The following is a 22680-nucleotide window of genomic DNA, read 5'->3' on the forward strand; positions in this document are numbered from 1 at the left end:
TATAATAGTGGTATTTAGGTGTTAGTTGGTGGTATATAATAATGATATATAGGTTTTAGTTGGTGGTATATAACAGTGGTATATAGCTGTTAGTTGGTGGTATATAATAATGATATATAGGTTTTAGTTGGTGGTATATAACAGTGGTATATAGGTGTTAGTTGGTGTTATATAATAGTGGTTTGTAGGTTTTAGTTGGTGGTATATAATAGTGGTATTTAGGTGTTAGTTGGTGGTATATCATAGTGGTATGTAGGTGTTAGTTGGTGGTATATCATAGTGGTATGTAGGTGTTAGTTGGTGGTATATCATAGTGGTATGTAGGTGTTAGTTGGTGGTATATAATAGTGGTATGTGGGTGTTAGTTGGTGGTATATAATAGTGATATGTGGGTGTTGGTGGTGTATTATAGTGGTATATAGGTGTTAGTTGGTGGTGTATTATAGTTGTATATAATATTGGTATATATTTGTTAGTAAATGGTATATAATAATGGTATATAGGTGTTAGTTGGTGGTATATAATAGTGGTATATAGGTGTTAGTTGTTATGTAATAGTGGTATGTAGGTGTTAGTTGGTGGTATATAACAATGGTATATAATAGCGGTATGTAGGTGTTAGTTGGTGGTATATAATAGTGGTTTATTGGTGTTAGTTGGTGGTATATAATAGCGGTATTTAGGTGTTAGTTGGTGGTATATAATAGTGATATATAATAGCGGTATGTAGGTGTTAGTTGGTGGTATATAATAGTGGTTTATTGGTGTTAGTTGGTGGTATATAATAGCGGTATTTAGGTGTTAGTTGGTGGTATATAATAGTGATATATAGGTTTTAGTTGGTGGTATATAACAGTGGTATATAGGTGTTAGTTGGTGGTATATAATAGTGATATATAGGTTTTAGTTGGTGGTATATAATAGTGATATATAGGTTTTAGTTGGTGGTATATAATAGTGGTTTATTGGTGTTAGTTGGTGGTATATAATAGTGATATATAGGTGTTAGTTGGTGGTATATAATAGTGGTTTATTGTTGTTAGTTGGTGGTATATAATAGTGGTTTATTGGTGTTAGTTGGTGGTATATAATAGTGGTATTTAGGTGTTAGTTGGTGGTATATAATAGTGGTATTTAGGTGTTAGTTGGTGGTATATAACAGTGGTATATAGGTGTTAGTTGGTGGTATATAATAGTGGTATTTAGGTGTTAGTTGGTGGTATATAACAGTGGTATTTAGGTGTTAGTTGGTGGTATATAATAGTGGTATTTAGGTGTTAGTTGGTGGTATATAACAGTGGTATTTAGGTGTTAGTTGGTGGTAGATAATAGTGGTTTATTGGTGTTAGTTTGTGGTATATAACAGTGGTATTTAGGTGTTAGTTGGTGGTATATAATAGTGGTATTTAGGCGTTAGTTGGTGGTATATAATAGTGGTATTTAGGTGTTAGTTGGTGGTATATAATAATGATATATAGGTTTTAGTTGGTGGTATATAACAGTGGTATATAGCTGTTAGTTGGTGGTATATAATAATGATATATAGGTTTTAGTTGGTGGTATATAACAGTGGTATATAGGTGTTAGTTGGTGGTATATAATAGTGGTATTTAGGTGTTAGTTGGTGGTGCAATGTTTTCCTTTTACCCTCTTCCTTTTTGTACCACAAAATGTTATGTAATTAAACACACACTACTGCACATTAGGTGGCAGCATGCACAAACAAAATGTGTGAACGCCAGGATACCAAAGGTGTGTTAGTGCAGGGCTGAAATAAAAGCCTCTTCTCCATGTGTCCCCAGACAGACTGATGCAATGATAGGCTTCCACTACTCGCCTACATCTGATGAGCTTCCACTAATAGCCTACATATGATGAGCTTCCACTAATAGCCTACATCTGATGAGCTTCCACTAATAGCCTACATCTGATGAGCTTCCACTAATAGCCTACATCTGATGAGCTTCCACTAATAGCGTACATCTGATGAGCTTCCACTAATAGCCTACATCTGATGAGCTTCCACTAATAGCCTACATCTGATGAGCTTCCACTAATAGCCTACATCTGATGAGCTTCCACTAATAGCCTACATCTGATGAGCTTCCACTAATAGCCTACACATTGCAGACTCTGATGCTTCTCTTCTTTGGCATATGGTGATTTTATTGTCATTGGATGCATTGTGAAAACAAACCTTTTATTCCAGTGTATAGGTCTAACATGTGCAGTAACTTGGTGAAATAAACACTTGCAGAAAACAACCAGACAGTAGTATGACACCATATTGAAGAACCTACAGTAGTCCTATTGTAATGTTTCCCAACCCTGGTCCTCAAGTACCCCCAACAGTACACATTTTTATTGTAACCCTGGACAAGCACACCTGATTCAACTTGTCAACTAATCATCAGGTCCTCAATGAGTTGAATGAGGTGTGATGGCCAGGGCTACAACAAAATTGTGTTCTGTCGTGGGTACTGAGTGACAAGGGTTGTTAAACACTGGCCTAATGAGAGACAGGAAAGAGACTGATATAGGCCTATGTCCTGCGATCAGAGTGAATTACATAGTTTTGTCTCCTGTTATACCTCATGTATTTTACAGGTCATAGTTGAACTTTGACAATGTGAATCTATTGTTATTGACAATTGGTATGGAAAGTATTACTAATTAATATCTGCTCAACAATGACTTGAATGGGCTATTCTATTCAAGAAAACGCAGTAAATTATGTATTTGACGATTTTCAGCATTTTGAAATGTCCTCATAATGAACAACACAGATTATTGTAATATAATGGAATCTTGGCCACCTATGCTGTGTCACCATTCTGAATACATCAAAGCTTTTAATATCATAATTTCTGCTACAAACTACCCAACCAACAAAGAATGCAACACCAACTCAGGTTTTGACAAGGACCTCTGCTCACCAAAAGACACTTCCCTACTTCATAGAATTCTTTCTGGACTCCTCAAAGCTCAAGGACAGAGTAACTGTTCCACTTCCAAAGCTTACTCTTGGCTTATGGATTCTCTGCTGACCTGATGGGGAGTCATTGTCATTGGTCTTGAGGCTGATGGATGAGGAGGGAGTTGAGGCGCAGGATCCCCCCACACTGCTGGACCTCTTCCTGGAGGCTGAGCTGTGTCTCAGAGTAGCCTTGGCTGCCACTTTGAAAGAATGGGCCGCAGTGCTACAGCGAACCTCCTCTATAGTGTTCCTGGACGGTTTGAAGAGGATGATGTAGACTTTATTGAAGAAAATACAGGCCAGCAGTCCAAAGCTGGAGGCTAGTATGGCGATGACCTCCACAGCCGACACAAACTTTCCATAAGTGCTGAAGTAGGCAGGGATGAAAGAGATCCAGACGATGAAGAAGATGAGCATGCTGAAGGTGATGAACTTAGCCTCGGTAAAATTCTCTGGCAGTTTTCGTGATTTAAATGCAAAGAAGAAGCATATGGCTGCCAGCAGGCATGTGTACCCAATTAGGAAGCCAAGCGCCATCATAGAGCCCTCATTGCATGTAATGAAAATGATCTCATCAATGTCATGGTTCCTGTAGCTCGCCGGAGGAGCATTGTAAAGCCAGACCACACATATCATCACTTGCACAAATGTGAACAGGAACACCAACAGGAACTGCAAGTTTAGCCCCCACCACTTACGATGGAGACTGGTGGGGATCTTTGCTTCGAACACTAGAAGTACTCGGTTAGTTTTGACCAGGATGCAGGAGATGCAGAGAACAAAACTTATCCCGAATGCAGGCTGGCGTAGACGGCATGTCCAGTCCTGGGGTTCACCAATGAAGATGAGGGAGCTGGAGAAACAGCAGATAAGTGAGAACAGGAGGAGGTAGGATAGCTCTCTGTTTGTGGCCTTAACAATTGGGGTGTTGCGAAATCTGATAAACACTCCCATCACGAATGCTGTCAAGAATACCCCCAGCACAGAGCATAATGCCAAGGCGATCCCAAAGGGCTCTGTCCAAGACAGAAACTCTATCTCCTTCAGGAAACAGGATGTGTGGTTCTCATTAGACCATGAGTCATTGGGACACTTGGTACAAACACTGGCATCTGCAGGAATAGAGAAGTAGTGTTTGTATTTTTGATAGAAACATGAAATAGTTACAGATTTATATAATGGGGTAGTTCAGATTTTTCACTGTCTTTCTTACCTTTGTGATCACTATACTCTCCTTCTGAGCATTCTGTACATTCAAAGCAACACGTTGGCATGCTTTCTATGATCCCCTTTCTGGTGCCTGGTTCACAATCTTCACTACAGTTAGAGAATGGCACCTAATGAAATGACAGAAACCCAGACAAAGATCATGCATCATATGATTTTGGATACAGACACAATAGAAACAAAATGCAGCACATACTGTATTTTAGGAAGAATACATTTAAAAAAAAATCATTTCTGGGTAACAATTAAGTGCCTTACGGTAATAGTTGTCCATTAAAATGGTCAAAAAGCAACAAAAATGGCTTTATAGCAAAACACTTTCTCAAGCAAGAATAGGACTGTCTGGGAGTGGTCTGAGGGGGATGGATGTGTAATCTGTAAACTAGCTGTTATTGGCAGAGAGATTGAGCTTTTTTATTGGTCTATATTAATTTACTAATTAATTAATTTATTATTGTTCTATATTAATTTTGGTAGGCCGTCATTGTAAATAAGAATTTGTTCTTAGCTGGCTTGCCTAGTTAAATGAAGGTTAAATAAATACAAATAAATTCACACCGCCTGGTGATGTCACCAGGCAAGCCAAAACTCCACCCATGCAAAACCTGCAAATCAGAAAGTCCTATGTTGATTGTCCCTGTTTGGAGCAACATACCTCAGTATTATATCCATTCCACAGAATCTTTGTGTTATCAATGAAAAGTTGAACTCCTCTCTTAGCTCGCATGTTGTAGAAACCGACCTCTTCAAACACAACAGAACCATCCTCAGGAGACCGGTGCCAATTGATAATGGTGTAGTTTCCTGACGGATCAGCATTCTCATCAAAATGTACCTTTTCTCCCATACTGTTTGAGAAGTTTAAATGTCTGAGCTGCTTGAGAACCTGTAACACAGAGCCAGATATTTGATCAGGAAGGGATATAGGAAAGTATACAAAGGGTTCAACAAAGCTGGGAGCAAACAAAAAGAGTATACAACTGGATGTGTCAATGTTAGTCATTAGATTTCCTACTCTTTTTAAAGTATCCATTTACCTGCCATGCTTCTATTTTCTTTATATCTGCACATGAGTTGTTGGAAAAAAGACCCCGTCCAGGAATGCAAGTGAGAATGTCCTGCAGGGCCTGTGCAATGGAGTGAACTGCAACATACACATTATAGGAAATACGAAGATGAGTGTAATCCAGATATGGGGTCTCTGCACCCATAATGTCCTCCTCTCCAGTACACAATGGTCTGAAGCTGGTGCTCCCATTCTCACTGTCTCTCAGTCTCTGGCTGTCTTCCAGATAGCAGTTAAAAGTCTCCTCCCAAAACTCCCTGACAAACTCATTGTGGCTGGATTTCTTTGGTGTGACCTCTTGTAAGAAGTCCTTGAAGCCAGGTATTTCGCCTGCTCTGAGTGCAAAGCCAATGGTCCCAACTACAACATCAAGGTACTCTGGTTTGGCGATGAGGGAGGTGGTTGCCCAAGCCTCGCTGGCCAACCAGATGCGGTCTGTGATGTTCCGTCTGACCATCTCTTTGATTAGAGGCTCAATGTCAGGCCCACTGGCGAAAACGACTATAACTTTAGCTGAGGAGTTCTCAATACGGTCAACCAATCCTTGGATCTGCCACTCCTCAAAGTACTGAGAGATCAGCTCACTCAGATGGATACAAATGTCTCGTTCTTCCATCTCTTTCTCAAATTTTTCAATCCCTGGACGTCCATACTCATCATCAGACGCCACTGCAATGACCCAATTCCATTGGAAGTAGTCGATGATATCTGCCATGGCAGTGGCCTGGTGCTCATCTGTGGGAATGGTCCTCATGAAGGATTTGAACTGGTTCTTGTTGCTCAGCAGGCGACTGGAAGAGGCATAGCTGATCTGCAGCATTACAGGGGGAATAAAGTTACTGTGATTTGTTGTTGATCGATTTAAAGAAATCAGGAAATTGGAATTGAGATTGTAACTCACCTGTGGGATGTAGAAGAGGCCCAACAGATTGGCAACAGCAGTGGAGACTGCTGACCCAGAAGCCCCCACCACTGCTATAGTCGAAGGGATGTGATCTGTGCAGTTACAGAATTCATCCAAGTTCAGAGAGTCAATCTTATTCTGTGCTACGAAACTGAGGGTAGCCTCCAGGGCCTTGGACACGGTGTTGCAGGTGTCAAAGATCCTGTAGCCCAGTGTGATGTTGGGCAGGAGAGTACTGCTATTGTTGATCTCCTCTATCGCAAAAATCATGGCCTGAAGCCAACGGAATCCCCGGAAATTGTACCTGCAAGGGGCGGCACACCATAACATACATTTAGATACCTTTTGTTTTTCATGAAGTACAATCCAATAATACTGACTGCAATACATTAATATATATATTTAAAGAACATTTCATCGTCAGTTAGCACAAAGCATAGTTTTATACAGTTTCGCATAAAAATAAACATAGCCTCAATTGCAGATTCAAACCTTACCGTACACACTCTGTGGATTCTGGCCGCGCTGCCAGGTCTTGGTCTTTGGAGGTAACACCAAAGTGCATTGGAAACAGCCCGCCCAGCAGAATATCCCCAGTCTTCTGTGCTCTCTGATGAGGCCCATAGGTGGAGATGACAGAACTGAAGCTCAAAAGCACCAGGTAATACAGGTAAAATCTCATCGTTTAGCTCTCAAGAGGGGCTTGTTCTCTCAGCACATTAGACTTCAGAGTTAACCTCAGTCTTGTCCCCTCCAGTGACTCTGGCTGTCGCCTTGTTTATGACTCATGCTGTTCTTGATCTGAAAAACAGTGTGAGAAGTCCATTAAAGAGAGAATTGGAAATGTGTATATTCTTAGTTTGACAAGTCAATTGTCTTGCACAATCCTGTAAAAAAAAAGTAATAAAAAAAGAATGTTTTAAAGGTTAATGAAATATAGCTAACCATGTTTGGCCCTAATGACTGCCATTGTTAGATCTTGTCCAATGTAGAACACGGAGGAAAAAGTCGCTCTGCACCGTGAACCCTTTGGGGTATAAAAGCATTACAAGTGTCTGAGCTCCTATTGTAGTCTTTTTCCCTCTTGTAGATGCACAGTAGGAGTGACATGCACTGAGAGCGGCGTCACACTCCACTGCTCTTCCTTCCTGCTAGTGCAATGCTGTGGCCAGTGTACCCGGTCACCATGGAGAGGGAGTAATAACTGCCTGCGTCTGGCTAATTATCCTGGAAAAATGCTAGAGCAGGATTGTGCTATTGAGCAAAAGCCTGCTAGAACACTCTCTGGAAAAGGATACTGAACAGGTTATACAGAGGTCGGCATGCCCAGTCTATACCAACCTAACTTTCAAATGTGTGCCCAACTAAGAAATTAAACTGATTGGTGCAAAAATCTGATACTGTACATCCACAGTAGATGAGTCTATGGTTGCTGTGACTGGCAAAAGTTATTGGATATTACAATAATGAAACCCAAGGAGGATGGATTACAGGGCTACCATCAACCATCATTTAATTTCACATGGCATAGTAATGTCTGAGAGCAAAATGTTTTTATATATGTTTTTTTAACCTTTAACTAGACAAGGGTTAGGGAACCAATTCTTATTTACAATGGCCACACCCAGACGACGCTGGGCCAATTGTGCACCAGCCTACGGGACTCCCAATCAAAGCCAGTTGTGATACAGCCTGGATTCAAACCAGGTTGTCTGTAGTGACATCTCCAGCACCTTGCACCACTCAGGTGCCCCAGGTCACATAATTCCCATAACACAACGCATAATTGAAAGCAAACATCTTCCAAGTATGTACTCTTACCTAGTTCCTTAGTCTTTACTTTATGAATAAACTAAAATTAGTTTCCTTCAAAATAATTGATAAATATATTTCCACAGCATACATTTAAGCTAATGCATCTTTAGTAAACATGTGAAACAGGTGATAAGATTGACCCAATGATTGTATATACAGTTAATTTCCCAAAAGCACAATGTTTGTGTTTGCATTTAATGGTATACAATAACATTATCCATCATATGAAGAGCTGAGGCAAGAGAATCTTACCTTGATTTCAGACGAACCAAAGAAATACAACTGATAGAACAAAAATGTAATGCTGTTGGAACCAAGACTCTCCTGCAATTCTAGTCTCGAATTAATTCAGCTCAGTGGTTTTGCCAAACCCCGCATCTGAACGAAATGAAACATTAACTAGGAGGGCAGTCCATTTCCTTTAGGAGATAGAGCCAATCTTTGGTCACTCCTTTTTCAAGTTCGTTGTAGTTGAGTAAATTGAGGAGGAAAAAAAAAAAAGGTACTTCCCAAATCTTAGTTATGCACTGAAATGCAGACCGAATTCAGGGTTAGTGTAGTGTCAAATACAATTCCAAGATCTGAAGAAAATTCCAAAGACAAATACAATCATATACATTTTATTTTGTAGGCCACAAAAGAATGTCAAAAGAAACAATGTCTCCCACATGTATCACGCCAAAGTTACTATTTAAATAAGGTAATGAATTAAGCACAAATACAAAACTTATATTACAATACAGAAAAACATAAAGAGCAGACTTTTCCTTTGCTATAGGAGACTTCGAAAAAAAACATTTCTACACCACAAACTTGTTCTTCGTTATTGAATTGCTTTTGGTGGCTGTGTCTGCATGAGCTTGATATCCAATGACGAGTTTTGGGGGTAGGCCTAGTCCTTCCTTGTACTTTCGTCTGAAAATATGAATCATACGGTAAAACATTAATTTAACTGACCAATCACATGATCAAACAAAGATAGCTTTGAAAATAAAGAAAAGCTGTTAAATCTGGATGTATGGGGGAAATGGTTGAGGCCAATTATTTGTAGCCAATGCTATATGTAATACTAATATCCTGGAGCAATGGATTGCACCATTAGGTCTTTCCTTGGTCTAATGGAAATCCATTTTTCATTAGGTTGCTATGCAAATGTCCTCATCGTGAACAATTATAGTTTACAACATGATGGCCAACAGGACACATCTGGCTTCTGTGGGATTTGGCCCAAGCCTAGCTGTAACTGGAGTGAAGCCGGCAGATAAAATCCATGACTGTTCAAGGCAAATATGACTAGTCTGTCAAGACACCTGTGAATCAGGGTAGTCATGACACTACAGAAACGAGTAATTTGGTCCGGCCACACTGAATAATGTCAGACTTACCCAATATAGGTAACTGCTTCTCCATTCTCTGTATCGGTGGTCCAGATGGCAATTTTGTCACCTTTGGCTCGAACATTAATGACAGCACCACAAACATCCCTGCTGAAGGAGCCAAAGCCCTCTCCAATGAGGCAAAGGAGCTGTTAAAAAAAACCATTTAAAATAATTAATTTGAATGAAATGCAAGAAATCTTTAATTTATGCATTTCAGAGGACTACAGTTAGATTCCGCTCAAACAACAAAAACAGGGGACAGTATTAATTCAGTGGTCCCACATCATTGGTTTCCTCAGTCTTACAGGGCCCTGGGCCCAACGCATCACCGGGAAACACTGCCTGCCCTCCAGGACATCTACAGCACCGGTGTCACAATGCCAAGATCATCAAGGACTTCAACCACCTGAGCCACAGCCTATTCACCCCATTATTATCCAGAAAGCGAGGCCAGTACAGGTACATCAAAGCTGGGACAGACTGAAAAACAGCTTATATCTGAAGGCCATCAGACTTAAATAGCCATCACGCCCAGCCTCCCGCCCAGAACTTACTCACTAGCCGACTACCACCCGGTTACTCAACCCTACACCTTGGAGGCTGCTGCCCTATGTACAGAGACATGGAACACTGGTCACTTTAATATTTACATGCTGTTTTACCCATTTCATAATGTATACACTACCATTTTAATCTATTGCTGTGCATATACTACATATTATATCCACACTGTCCATAATGTCTTTACATCACATAGTTATACTCTGTACTCAGACATTGATCGTCCGAGTATTTCTTAATTCCATTATTTTACTTTTAGATGGGTGTATTGTTAGATTATATTGCACTGTTGGAGCTAGGAACAAGCATTGCTACACCCACAATACCTTCTGCTAAATAATGTAACCAATAATTTTATTCGGATTTGAATTAGCATTCTGACATAAATATTGAGCAAACAGTATTTCTGGTTTTCATCGTGCTACAAAACTGAAAGTGTTGGGCAGAATGGACCGACTACTGACAGTCTCCTTCCAGAAGCGGTCAAGTTCAGTGTGCCTCTGCTGCTTCGACAGTGTAATCAGCCAGCGTCCTCCACACTTGTTACGCCTGTCTTCCCACATTGGCTCAATGCCATCCTGGGGGAAGTGACAGGATCACTTTAGTCCAATTAATATAGGAGTACATGTACGAGAAGTATTATGGAAAATGTAAATCTCAAATTGAAGGATACTTTTCTCCAAAAGTCTACGTCACCTTGAAAACTGAGTAGTCACAACCAGATGAAAGCTTGCTCACCAGCTGAATGTTGTTGTACAACCTATATATAAAAAATACATTTTCAGTCAAGAAAACAAACAAAAAAGTGGTGGTGACCTACATCATAGGTTCTCAATATACTTTTGTAGGTTTAATTTACTGAAACTTGCCTAGAAGTTTCAATCGCCACAGTAGGTATGAAACTGTCAAGGATATCAGCCATTTAGTCTACTGTAAATCAAGGAAACTGCAAAACTCACGCCCAGAAGTCTTCCACTGTGTCAAACTTTGTGATGAGCCTCAGATTGTCCTGCCACATTTTGCTCTTATCGTTCTTGTAGAACCAGAGAGCCCATCTGAAACACAATGCACAAGTGATTGAATAAAAGGAGGGGTTGGTGGACCTTCAAATATTACAATTCAGATAACAATTTAAATCTGATTTGCAAGTGATTTCACTTCCTGCACATTAAATTACATCTTGCAACAGAAACCATTTACCGTTAAAGAACCAAACAGAGTAAATTAAATTGAGGAACCTACCCAAATTTGTCCAACAAAATTTGTTGCTAATCGTGTTCCGTTGAGTAAACGGTTGGTTGCGAAAAAATTTAGCAGACGAAACGTTTTGCAACAATCAGCGTAATGAATACACCCAACTATAAATGTTGAAATGTACCAATAAATCTCTCAACCGGAAAACGCACCTGTTTTGTAGGGGATGCTTCACATGTGGTCCCACAACAACACGCGCCACTTTGTTATCAATCTTTTTTTTGGCTCCATCAATCTTTTTTAGGGCTCCTTTGTCCTAAAAATGGGAGAAGACATCTATTAAATAGCTATATAGGAAGCGCGTAGGGAGACGACTTCGATTGAATTAAAAGGCACCGGTATCAAAAAAGCAATAATTATTTTAACAAAGCTGTTCTAAAGAAAAGTTTGTCAATTTAAAACTAGAATTCCAGCAAAATATAGCCTAATGAAATCTTACCAAGCGAACTGCAACGCACGCCATCATGAACGTAATTAGTTTGAAGAAGCAGGTGTGGCACTTGAGGTGTCGCAGATAATTGAAACGGGTTCTTCCGGTGGATTTTTAACGAAATTTGGATTAAACCAGAGAGGAAGAGGCAAAGCGAGAGAGTCATCTCCCGTCATAATCTTTCCACGTGGGAATACAGCGATAAGCAGACCGCTTTGAAGACAGCTGCCTTCCCGCCTTAGGAAGGACTCCAATTGTTCGGGTGGAGATAAGACCATCTCGTCATTATATACAGTATCTCTTATTAAACTTCAGTTATGACATGTTGGCCTTTCACCCATGTACTTTAAGCATTTACCACAAGATGGTGCCGTAGGCAACATACGGTAGTTTTCATTATTCTTTAGGCACGTTATGGACATTTGTTGGGGGGAAATCAGATGATTTTTTAAATATAATTAAATCAATACAAAAAGTACATGGGGGGAACACAAGTATGTTTAAAGAATATACAAAGGACATTTGGGCTAGGGGGTACAATATCAAGTTACACAAGGGTCTTAAGAGGCCTACACACATTTAGAATTCTAACTGCCTTTTTGTTGGTAGAGTATTTAATTGTCTTAAAACATAGTTACATGTATTTTTGTCAAGTAAGAAAATGTAGTGTTTTGTTAGTAAATTTACATTTGTGAATATGAAATTTGGCCCCAAAAACCTAAAATGAATAGCATAAAACTGTTTCAACTTATTTCTATTGTAGGTAAAGAATCCAAGCAGCACATCTCTCCATAATAGTGTAACATTTTTATAAATGTGTTAAATTATAAATCTACTGATTCCTGACAGGAATACAGATTCCTGACATGAATACAAGTTTCAATACAAGTTGACTGTGCCTTTAAACAGCTTGGAAAATTCCAGAAAATTATGTCATGGCTTTAGAAGCTTCTGATAGGCTAATTGACATAATTTGAGTCAATAGGAGGTGTACCTGTGGATGTATTTCACGGCCTACCTTCAAACTCAGTGCCTCTTTGCTTGACATCATGGGAAAATCAAAATAAATCAGCCAAGACCTCAGAACAAAATTGTAGACCTCTGCAAGTCTGGTTCATCCTTGAGAGAAATGTCCAACCGCCTGAAGGTACCATGCTCATCTGTACAAACAATAGTACGCAAGTATAAACACCATGGGACCAAGCAGCCGTCATACTGCTCAGGAAGGAGACTTGTTCTGTCTCCTAGAGATGAACGTACTTTGTTGAGAAAAGTGCAAATCAATCCCAGAACAACAGCAAAGGACCTTGTGAAGATGCTGGAGGAAACGGGTACAAAAGTATCCATATCCACAGTAAAACGAGTCCTATTTATACATAACCTGATAGGCTGCTCAGTAAGGAAGAAGCCACTGCTCCAAAACCGCCATAAAAAAGCCAGACTACGGTTTGCAACTGCACATGGGGACAAAGATTGTACTTTTTGGAGAAATGTCCTCTGGTCTGATGAAACAAAAATAGAGCTGTTTGGCCATAATGACCATCGTTATGTTTGGAGGAAGGCTTGCAAGCCGAAGAACACCATCCCAACTATGAAGCACAAGGGTGGCAGCATCATGATGTGGGGGTGCTTTGCTGCAGGAGGGACTGGTACACTTCACAAAATCGATGGCGTCACGAGGAGGAAAATTAGGTGGATATATTGAAGCAACATCTCAAGACATCAGTCAGGAAGTTAAAGCTTGGTTGCAAATGGGTCTTCCAAATGGACAATGACCCCAAGCATACTTCCAAATTTGTGGCAAAATGGCTTAAGGACAACAAAGTCAAGGTATTGGAGTGGCCATCACAAAGCCTTGACCTCAAACCCATATAAAATTTGTTGGCAGAACTGAAAAAGCGTGTGCGAGCAAGGAGGCCTACAAACCTGACTCAGTTACACCAGCTCTGTCAGGAGGAATTGGCCAAAATTCACCCAACTTATTGTGGGAAGCTTGTGGAAGGCTACCCAAAATGTTTAACCCAAGTTAAACAATTTAAAGGCAATGCTACCAAATACTAATTGAGTGTACGTAAACTTCTGACCCACTGGGAATGTGATGAAAGAAATAAAAGCTGAAATAAACATTCTTAAAATAAAGTGGTGATCCTAACTGACCTAAGACAAGGAATTTTTACTAGGATTAAATGTCAGGAATTGTGAAACTGAGTTTAAATGTATTTGGCTAAGGTGTATGTAAACTTCTGACTTAAACTGTATAATATATGTGTGGAGAAAAATGATGCTTATAAATTAAGGATCAGGAAAAGAAAACATGCTGATGAAAAGCAGAAAGTTTCACTGGAACTTTGTCAATATTATAATTGCAATCCAACATGAAGTTAAGGCCACCAAAAGTAGAGAAGACATGATGAGGAATAAAGTTCCACATAGAAGTGGGTCTTCTTAGGAATTGTTTTATCCAATTGAGCTTAAAAGTATTATTTAAGGTAGTAAGTGCCTGAAAATTCAGCCCACCATACTCATAAGTGTTCACAACAGATTTCTCCACAGAAATCAGAGGATTCCACATGTGCAGTACAGAGCTTCTGGACTGAAGGGAGTGGGCCTGAATTCCATTTTCACAGTGAATTCTAAAGCATATTCATTTTGCACACTTACAGCACGTTAATATAACAAAGCATAATCATTGACATTTTAGAACTCATGAAATTTAGTAGAAGCATTAACGAAAATAAGTATGCAGTGTTTTATTTAATAATGATTTATTGTCATAAATCATACTATATGTTTGTCTATGGTTGTAAAATTTCCAAACACAATCAATAAGCAATGAACCCAAAACATTTCCTATTAGAGAATAAGATCTATTGAAGTGGGGATTTGATTCTGTGATCGTCAACTGGTTATGAAATACATGAGTAAATTATGAAATACTGTATGTACCTTATTACCTTTTACATCATAAGTCACCTAAATGTGCCCTGTTCTGGAATGTTCATATAGATTTTGCCATGAAGGTGAGCATCAAGCTCAAGTCACTACCATGCATCCCTAAAATAATGAATTCACCACCATACTGTAACCAAAAAACAACAATTAAATACAAACAATAAACAAATAATTTATTAAAACCCCAGTCTATTGGACATATTCTCTAAAACAACCCCTTGAGCCGTTGACATGACCAATTATGGACAGGTTGCGGACCAAGTCCAAGTTCTACAACAAATCAGTCTGGTCTTCTTTTTCAGAAATGGCACAGACATCTGAAATGTAACATAATCTGTCTAAAATGCTTGTACTTCAGAGATGTGAAAGTTAACAGGAGAGAAGCTATAGGATGGGTTTGTGCCCACGAATACCGAGGACAGAATCCATGACAACCCAGAGGGTCCGCACCTTAGCACACGGCCAAGAAGGTAAGATTACCTTAACTTAATACTAATAGTGACATGCACTGTAGCCTTCTGTACTGCAGCCTTGGTCAAAAGGAGTGGATCTGTATGGTCTCATCTGCTGCTCTACGGGCAGTATGTCTTCCATGCATGAACTGAAAATATCTAATATCAAAACGTATTCATGAAACAGGGAGAAGAATATCCACTGCTATAGTCTATCACAAATCTAATTTTCAAAAGACGAGCTAATTGTTTGCTTGATGAAGTTCATATGGGTTAAACATACAGCTGGTCACAGCTTTGTTTGATTTTGACAAATTGTATTTGTCACTCTGATCTTGTTATCAAATGTGTAATGTATGTGGAAGATGATCTAATCCTATTTATGAAATACTAGATACTGAATGTACTGCTTGCAAAGGTTTACAATAGTAGTAGTTTTGTCTGTAGTGTCTTACAAGCAGTATGTACAACAGTTTACAGTAGATCTATAGTTAAAATCAACACTGCTTGTCATTGGTTGATAGATCGAGTCAGTATATACATTTGAACTCTGTTTTGATGTAATATACACCTACCATTACTCAGTGTTCTAAAACAGTTGGTTGTACAAATTATGTGATGAATGGCATTTTGATGGACAGATCTTCTGCTCTTGCAGGATGTCTGGTGCCAGGCTGTTACTGTTCATACAGAGCCTGTCTCGTAGGAAACCCCTGGAGCCAGAGGGGGAGGTGTCCAACTTTAAACGATGCCTGACTACCCTTGACCTGGTGGCTCTGGGGGTTGGCAGCACACTGGGGGCTGGCGTGTATGTGCTGTCAGGAGAGGTGGCCAGGGCCGTAGCTGGGCCCAGTATAATTATATCTTTCCTTGTGGCAGCAATAGCTTCCATTTTCGCAGGGCTGTGCTATGCTGAATTTGGATCGCGTGTGCCCAAGACTGGCTCTGCCTACCTGTACAGCTATGTGACAGTGGGGGAGATTTGGGCCTTCATCACTGGCTGGAACTTGCTGCTGTCATATGTCATAGGCAAGTGACATCTGATATGGAATATAGAATATTTGATGCAAAATATGTTTTATTGGAAGCTACTGTCAGAGCTCAAGCCCATAAGGATGGTATAAAGGATGACAATGATCAATCAACAATAACAATTAGAGCTCACTGTTGCATTGACAATGTCTCATTGGCATATTGTAATGGTCCTTCACACATAGACAACATCACCTCCTTTGGTTTCTTGATTTCTTCTCTGATCAGGAACATCAAGTGTAGCCAGGGCATGGAGTGGGACTTTTGATGACCTCATTGGAAATGCCATTGCCAGCTCTTTAGGTCAACATGCAGCAATGGATATGCCAGGCCTCGCTACCTACCCAGACTTCTTTGCTGCTGCTCTCATCATGCTGTTGGCAGGCAAGTGCTATTAACAAAAAGGTTTCATGGTGCAAAATAACTGGTCAATGGTGACAGTAAATAACTATACATACAGTTGAAGTCGGAAGTTTACATACACCTTAGTCAGTTTTTCACAATTCCTGACATTTAATCATAGTAAAAATCACATCTAAGGTCAGTTAGGATCACCACTTTATTTTAAGAATGTGAAATGTCAGAATAATAGTAGAGAGAAGGATTTATTTCAGCTTTTATTTCTTTCATCACATTCACAGTGGGTCAGAAGTTTACGTACACTCAATTAGTATTTGGTAGCATTGACTTAAAATAGTTTAACTTGGATCAAACGTTTCAGGTAGCCAACCACAAGCTTCCAACAATAAGTTGGGTGAATTTTGGCCCATTCCTCCTGACAGAGCTGGTGTAACTGAGTCAGGTTTGTAGGCCTCCTTGCTCGCACACGCTTTTTCAGTTCTGCCAACAAATTTTCTATAGGATTGAGGTCAGGGCTTTGTGATGGCCACTCCAATACCTTGACTTTGTTGTCCTTAAGCCATTTTGCCACAACTTTGGAAGTATGCTTGGGGTCATTGTCCATTTGGAAGACCCATTTGCAACCAAGCTTTAACTTTCTGACTGATGTCTTGAGATGTTGCTGCACTATATCCACCTAATTTTGCTCCTCCTACCTGTTTCTTCCAACATCTTCACAAGCTCCTTTGCTGTTGATCTGAGATTGATTTGCACTTTCGCACCAAAGTACGTTCATCACTAGGAGACAGAACGCGTCTCCTTCCTGAGCGTTATGACGGCTGCGTGGTCTCATGGTGTTTATACTTGCGTACTATTGTTTGTACAGATGAACGTAGTACCTTCAGGCGTTTGGAAATCGCTCCCAAGTATGAACCAGACTTGCGGAGGTCTACAATTTTTTTTTCTGAGGTCTTGGCTGATTTCTTTAGATTTTTCCATGATGTCAAGCAAAGAGACACTGAGTTTGAAGGTATGACTTGAAATACATCCACAGGTACACGTCCAATTGACTCAAATGATGTCAAGTAGGCCTCACGGGTGGCGCATTGGTTAAGGTATCCATATCCCAGGCTCTGTCGTAACCGGCCCCTACCGGGAGGTCCTTCCCAGGTTAGGGAGGGCTTGGCCGGTCTCATCGCGCACCAGCGACTCCTGCCGGGCGCAGTGGGTGCTAACCAAGGTTGCCAGATGCACAGTGTTTCCTCCGACACAGTGGTGCGGCTGGCTTCCGGGTTCGATGCGCTCTGTGTTAAGAAGCAGTGTGGCTTGGTCGGAGGACGCATGACTTTCAACCTTCATCTCTCCCGAGCCCGTACGGGAGTTGTAGCGATGTAGCAATGAGACAAGATAGTAGCTACTAAAACAATTGGATACCACGAAATTGGGGAGAAAAAGGGGTAAAATAAAATAAAAACTAATTATGTCAATTAGCCTATCAGAAGCTTCTCAATTTTCTGGAATTTTCCAAGCTGTTTAAAGGCACAGTCAACTTAGTGTATGTAAACTTCTGACCCACTGGAATTGTGATACAGGGAATTATAAGTGAAATAATTTGTCTGTAAACAATTGTTGTAAAAATTACTTGTGTCATGCACAAAGTAGATGTCCTAACTGACTTGTCAAAACTATAGTTTGTTAACAAGAAATGTGTGGAGTGGTTGAAAAACTAGTTTTAATGACTCCAACCTAAGTGTATGTAACTTTCTACTTCAACTGTATATATACATTGAGTGTACAAAACATTAAATACACTTTGCTAATATTGAGTTGCACCCCCCACCCTACCTTTTGCCCTCAGAACAGCCTCAATTCGTCAGGCATGGACTCTACAAGGTATTGAAAGCGTTCCACAGGGATGCTGGCCATGTTGACTCCAATGCTTCCCACAGTTGTGTCAAGTTGTCTGGATGTCCTTTGGGTGGTGGACCCTTCTTGATACCCACAGAAAACTGTTAAATGTGGGGGAAAAACAGCAGCTTTGCAGTTCTTGACACAAACTGGTGCGCCTAGCACCTACTACCATGCCCCGTTCAAAAGCACATACATATTTGATCTTTCCCATTCACCCTCTGAATGGCACGTGTACACAATCCATATTTTAATTGTCTCAAGGCTTAAAAATCCTGATTTTAATCTGTCTCCTCCCCTTCATCTACACTGATTGATGTGGATTTAGTGACATCAAGTTGGGCTCCCGAGTGGCGCAGCGGTCTAAGGCTCTGAATCTCAGTGCTAGAGGCGTCACTACAGACACCCTGGTTCGTAGCTAGGCTGTATTACAACCGGCCGTTCCGGGTTTGGCCGGTGTAGGCCGTCATTGTAAATAAGAATTTGTTCTTAACTGACTTGCCTAGTAAAATAAAAAAATAAGGGATCTAAGCTTTTGCCTGGATTCACCTGGTCAGTCTACTATGTCATGGAAAGAGCAGGTGTCCTTAATGTTTTATACAATCAGTGTATATATATATATAGTCTACTGTATAAGGTGCTTACTCTTGGTTCTAATAATTTATCACTTCCATAGGGATCCTTGCATTTGGCGTTAAAGAGTCTGCTATTGTGAATAAGGTTTTTACAGCAGTTAATACAGTGGTCTTGGTGTTTGTTATCATCGCTGGCTTCATCAAAGGTGACATTGACAACTGGTACATTAGTGAGGACACTATCATGAACATAACAACAAATGAGTATGAACTTTATAATTTTTTTAACTTTTAATTCCAGCACTATTATGAAATACGACATAAGTGTTCTAATGAAGTACAGTAAATTGAAATTCAAAGAACATGAAGTGTGTCATTCCCCTTCAGAAACTTCACATCGGCACTAAATGAAACCACAAATTACGGTGTTGGTGGCTTCTTCCCCTTTGGTGTTGAGGGAACATTGGCAGGAGCTGCAACCTGTTTTTACGCCTTTGTTGGATTTGACTGCATAGCCACAACAGGTAACTGTTGTATAATGTGCTGAAAACCTTGGGCATTTTAGAATGATCTGAAGTATAATCTATGTTCCTTAGTCTCATCTGTATGTATAACATCTGTATGTGTAATCTCCCAGGGGAGGAGGTGCAGAACCCTCAGAAGTCCATCCCTCTGGGCATTGTAGCATCCCTGCTGATCTGTTTCCTGGCTTACTTTGGTGTGTCGGCAGCACTGACCCTCATGATGCCCTACTGCATGCTCAGTGTCAATAGCCCATTACCTGTAGCTTTTACATACATCGGCTGGGGCCCTGCAAAGTATGCTGTGGCTGTAGGCTCCCTCTGTGCACTTTCAACAAGGTATGGCATGGAATTATGTATAATTACATAAGTTGTCCCCTGTAGTGTCATTTGTAAAGTTTAAGTGGTGGATTGTAAATGGTGTGTTGGTTTCGCAGTCTTCTAGGATCCATGTTTCCCATGCCCCGGGTCCTCTTTGCGATGGCCAGGGACGGGCTGCTCTTCAAGCCACTCAGTAACATGAGTTCTCAACAAAGTCCTGTGGTAGCCACTCTATCTTCAGGTGTTGTGGCAGGTAACGTTGCTGAACAGCACAAAATCATCAAGCCTAGGTCATCTAACTATGTATTGACATTTTAAAAAGTAAAATGCAGATGCTGTTCCTTGTTTGGGTTGGTATTCACAATGCACTATGTATCACATTTTTATTTTTGCAGCAATCATGGCTCTATTATTTGACCTGAAAGCACTTGTGGACATGATGTCAATTGGAACACTCTTTGCCTACACTCTTGTAGCAATATGTATTCTCATATTGAGGTATGCTTGATTGATCTGAACAGAGACATTTTACACAATAGGATTTAACACCAAAGCATGTATGCATTTTATCTGGTTACTGTGTATGCATTTTTATTTAGGTACCAACCAGATCTTGGTGAGGAGTCCAGTGATAATACATCTGAATCATTTTCGATGATAGAGGCCCTAAACCCTCCTTCTCAGCCCAATGCTCAAACCTCTAAAAATGTATCCATGTTCACAGTCTTTATCAGTGAGCGATTTTCTTTATATCCTGTTTCCTTTTATATCCAGTGTCACTCTCTTAGAGGTCTGACACATTTGTTTTGTCCCCCAGTCCTTTTAGAAATTATTCTGAGCGTTTTCCTGACCAAGGCTGTGGATTCCCTGATGAACCAGGAGTGGTGGAGCATTTTAATCATCTCTGTGATCCTTTTGATGCTGGTCCTCACTGTTTTCATCATCTGGAGACAGCCTCAGAATACAACCAAAGCTGCTTTTATGGTAACATTTTGTCAAAGCTTAACTCAGATTTGGTTTTCTCCACAATTTACACCCATTTTGTTTGGTATCTCTGCAGGTTCCTTTTATACCAGCACTTCCTATTGTGAGTACATTTGTCAATGTCTATCTGATGGTTCAGTTGGGAGGAGATACATGGATTCGCTATGCTGTTTGGATGGCAGTGGGTAAGGAACCTAGGCATCTATTGGGCACACACTGGTTGAATCAACATTGTTTCCACATCATTTCAATTAAATGAAGTTGAATCAACGTGGAATAGACGTTGAATTGACTTCTTCAACAACGCATACATTTAAAAATAAATTATGTCATGCTATTGTAGCAAAAATATTAGTGACATATTTTTTTCACAGGGTTATTGATCTACTTTTGTTATGGAGTTCATCACAGTGTGCAAAAGCAAAGGCTGGAAACTGCACACAATCAGGTCAACATACAAAGTCTTAACACAAATATGGAGTAAAACTTTGTGATGGATGAGGATTCCTGTGGCCCTGATATCTGACCCGGAATTGAAATACAAGATTTCAAAAGAAGAGAAACATCAATACATTGTATTTGATATAATTATAATAATTGTTATTAATATTGCCATATAAAGCTGTTTTGATTTGAAAGGGGCATTTCATAAAATACCCTACTGCCAGTCACTCACTTTAACTCTTGAAATATATACCCCTTGAATTTGAACAACAAGGTGAATAGTTTGCATAAAGCAACTCAGGTTATCATGCGAACAATTTAATCTTTGAAGGTGTTGCCCTGACACTTTGTTTAAATAGAAAATCATGTTGATTGTGCGATATGTAAAACTACTTGTAATGATGAATTTTAAATAAACTTTTACTTAAATCATGACACAAGAGGCCAGTAATGTAACCAACATTAACAAATGTTTACTAATATACTTCATTGTAGCCTACAGTACACCGAAAATACCAGTGGTTTTTATTATGTCGTCCATATCACAATAAAAGTGCTTTATATGATGTGGTGAGTGGGTGGTATTGGAGTTAGTGCTGCTGCCTTCATCATACTTAAACCACTGTTGGCAAGGGTTCGAATCTATCTCACCATTTTCCTGACACTGCTCTCTACCATTCCTGTCACTCCAACTATCTGTCCATCAAAATACATTACGAATTTACAGGGGGAAAGTGCCGTAGATTTTGCTGCATGATGTATCTGTTGTGTTTTATACATTATTACATGTAATACAAATTAAATGTTTACTTTCTGTTGGTCTTAATACTGTATTGAAAGGTCAGTTGTCTCATTTATTGCTACCCTTTAAACAATGATAGTAATTCATAAATACTACAGTATAATCACAAAGAGAGCTGTTTCTCTATTGACAGTGATTAGATGTCCACCTTGTGTATACTAGATTGTCACTTCACACCTAGTCAGAAATACCTGGACTTCATCACATTGGTGTCAGAAGTGGGATGGATGGCACATGAATTGTGTTTGCTGCAGAAAAACATGAAGTGGCTTAAATGTGTGGTCTGTCTCACAAGTCAGCCTGGTCTCATTGACTTGACGTAAGACATAAGACAGAACGTTAATTAAGGCAAAAAACGAAAGTAGGGTGGACGTGAACGTCTAGCAACCCAACGGTTGTGTGTTTGAATCTCATCATGGACAATTTTAGCTAATTAGCAACTTTGCAACTACTTACTACTTGGACAGAAATGTAAATGCAACATGTAAAGTGAGGGTTCCATGTTTCATGAGCTGAAATAAAAGATCCCAAAAATGTTCCATACGCACAAAAAGCTTATTTTTCTCAAATTTTGAGCACACATTTTTTTACATCCCTGTTAGTGAGCATTTCTCCTTTGCCAAGATAATCCATCCACCTGACATGTGAGGCATATCAAGAAGCTGATTAAACAGCATGATCATTAAACAGGTGCACCTTGTGCTGGTATCAATAAAAGGCCCCTCTAAAATGTGCAG

The 22680-nt window shown here is 39.8% G+C and overlaps 3 protein-coding genes across 6 annotated transcripts; 1 reads left to right on the top strand and 2 right to left on the bottom strand.

Moving 5' to 3' along the window:
• Window positions 1–2148: 2148 nt before the first annotated feature.
• On the bottom strand, window positions 2149–8420 carry casr (calcium sensing receptor). The gene is made up of 7 exons (XM_021591413.3): window positions 8242–8420; window positions 6672–6975; window positions 6172–6478; window positions 5242–6081; window positions 4860–5090; window positions 4191–4314; window positions 2149–4089 (listed from the first exon to the last, which is right to left on the bottom strand). The coding sequence occupies exons 2-7, from the start codon at window positions 6854–6856 to the stop codon at window positions 2951–2953; spliced, it is 2826 nt and encodes a 941-aa protein (XP_021447088.2). The 5' UTR covers window positions 6857–6975; window positions 8242–8420; the 3' UTR covers window positions 2149–2950.
• Window positions 8421–8593: 173 nt separating this feature from the next.
• eif4e1b (eukaryotic translation initiation factor 4E family member 1B) lies at window positions 8594–11919 on the bottom strand. The gene is made up of 7 exons (XM_021591414.3): window positions 11623–11919; window positions 11336–11439; window positions 10889–10984; window positions 10626–10689; window positions 10394–10507; window positions 9375–9514; window positions 8594–8904 (listed from the first exon to the last, which is right to left on the bottom strand). Exons 1-7 carry the CDS (start codon window positions 11647–11649, stop codon window positions 8790–8792), a joined length of 660 nt encoding a protein of 219 aa, XP_021447089.3. The 5' UTR covers window positions 11650–11919; the 3' UTR covers window positions 8594–8789.
• A 2981-nt stretch (window positions 11920–14900) lies between these two features.
• On the top strand, window positions 14901–21707 carry zgc:175280 (cationic amino acid transporter 2 family protein). 4 transcript variants are annotated; one of them, XM_090226252.1, is made up of 12 exons: window positions 14901–15035; window positions 15676–16046; window positions 16278–16433; window positions 18973–19135; window positions 19259–19395; window positions 19509–19731; window positions 19830–19966; window positions 20109–20211; window positions 20313–20446; window positions 20531–20697; window positions 20774–20882; window positions 21072–21707. In XM_090226252.1, the coding sequence occupies exons 2-12, from the start codon at window positions 15677–15679 to the stop codon at window positions 21179–21181; spliced, it is 1809 nt and encodes a 602-aa protein (XP_090082378.1). In that variant the 5' UTR covers window positions 14901–15035; window position 15676; the 3' UTR covers window positions 21182–21707. The 4 variants fall into 4 exon arrangements, with proteins under 4 accessions (XP_090082378.1, XP_036824051.1, XP_090082380.1 ...); XM_090226254.1 differs by having other exon boundaries at window positions 14928–15035; window positions 15897–16046; XM_036968156.2 differs by having other exon boundaries at window positions 20531–20882.
• Window positions 21708–22680: the final 973 nt, after the last annotated feature.

This window comes from Oncorhynchus mykiss, chromosome 29 (genome assembly GCF_057628025.1).
Source record: "Oncorhynchus mykiss isolate SJ-2025 chromosome 29, ASM5762802v1, whole genome shotgun sequence".
Lineage (NCBI taxonomy): Eukaryota > Metazoa > Chordata > Actinopteri > Salmoniformes > Salmonidae > Oncorhynchus > Oncorhynchus mykiss.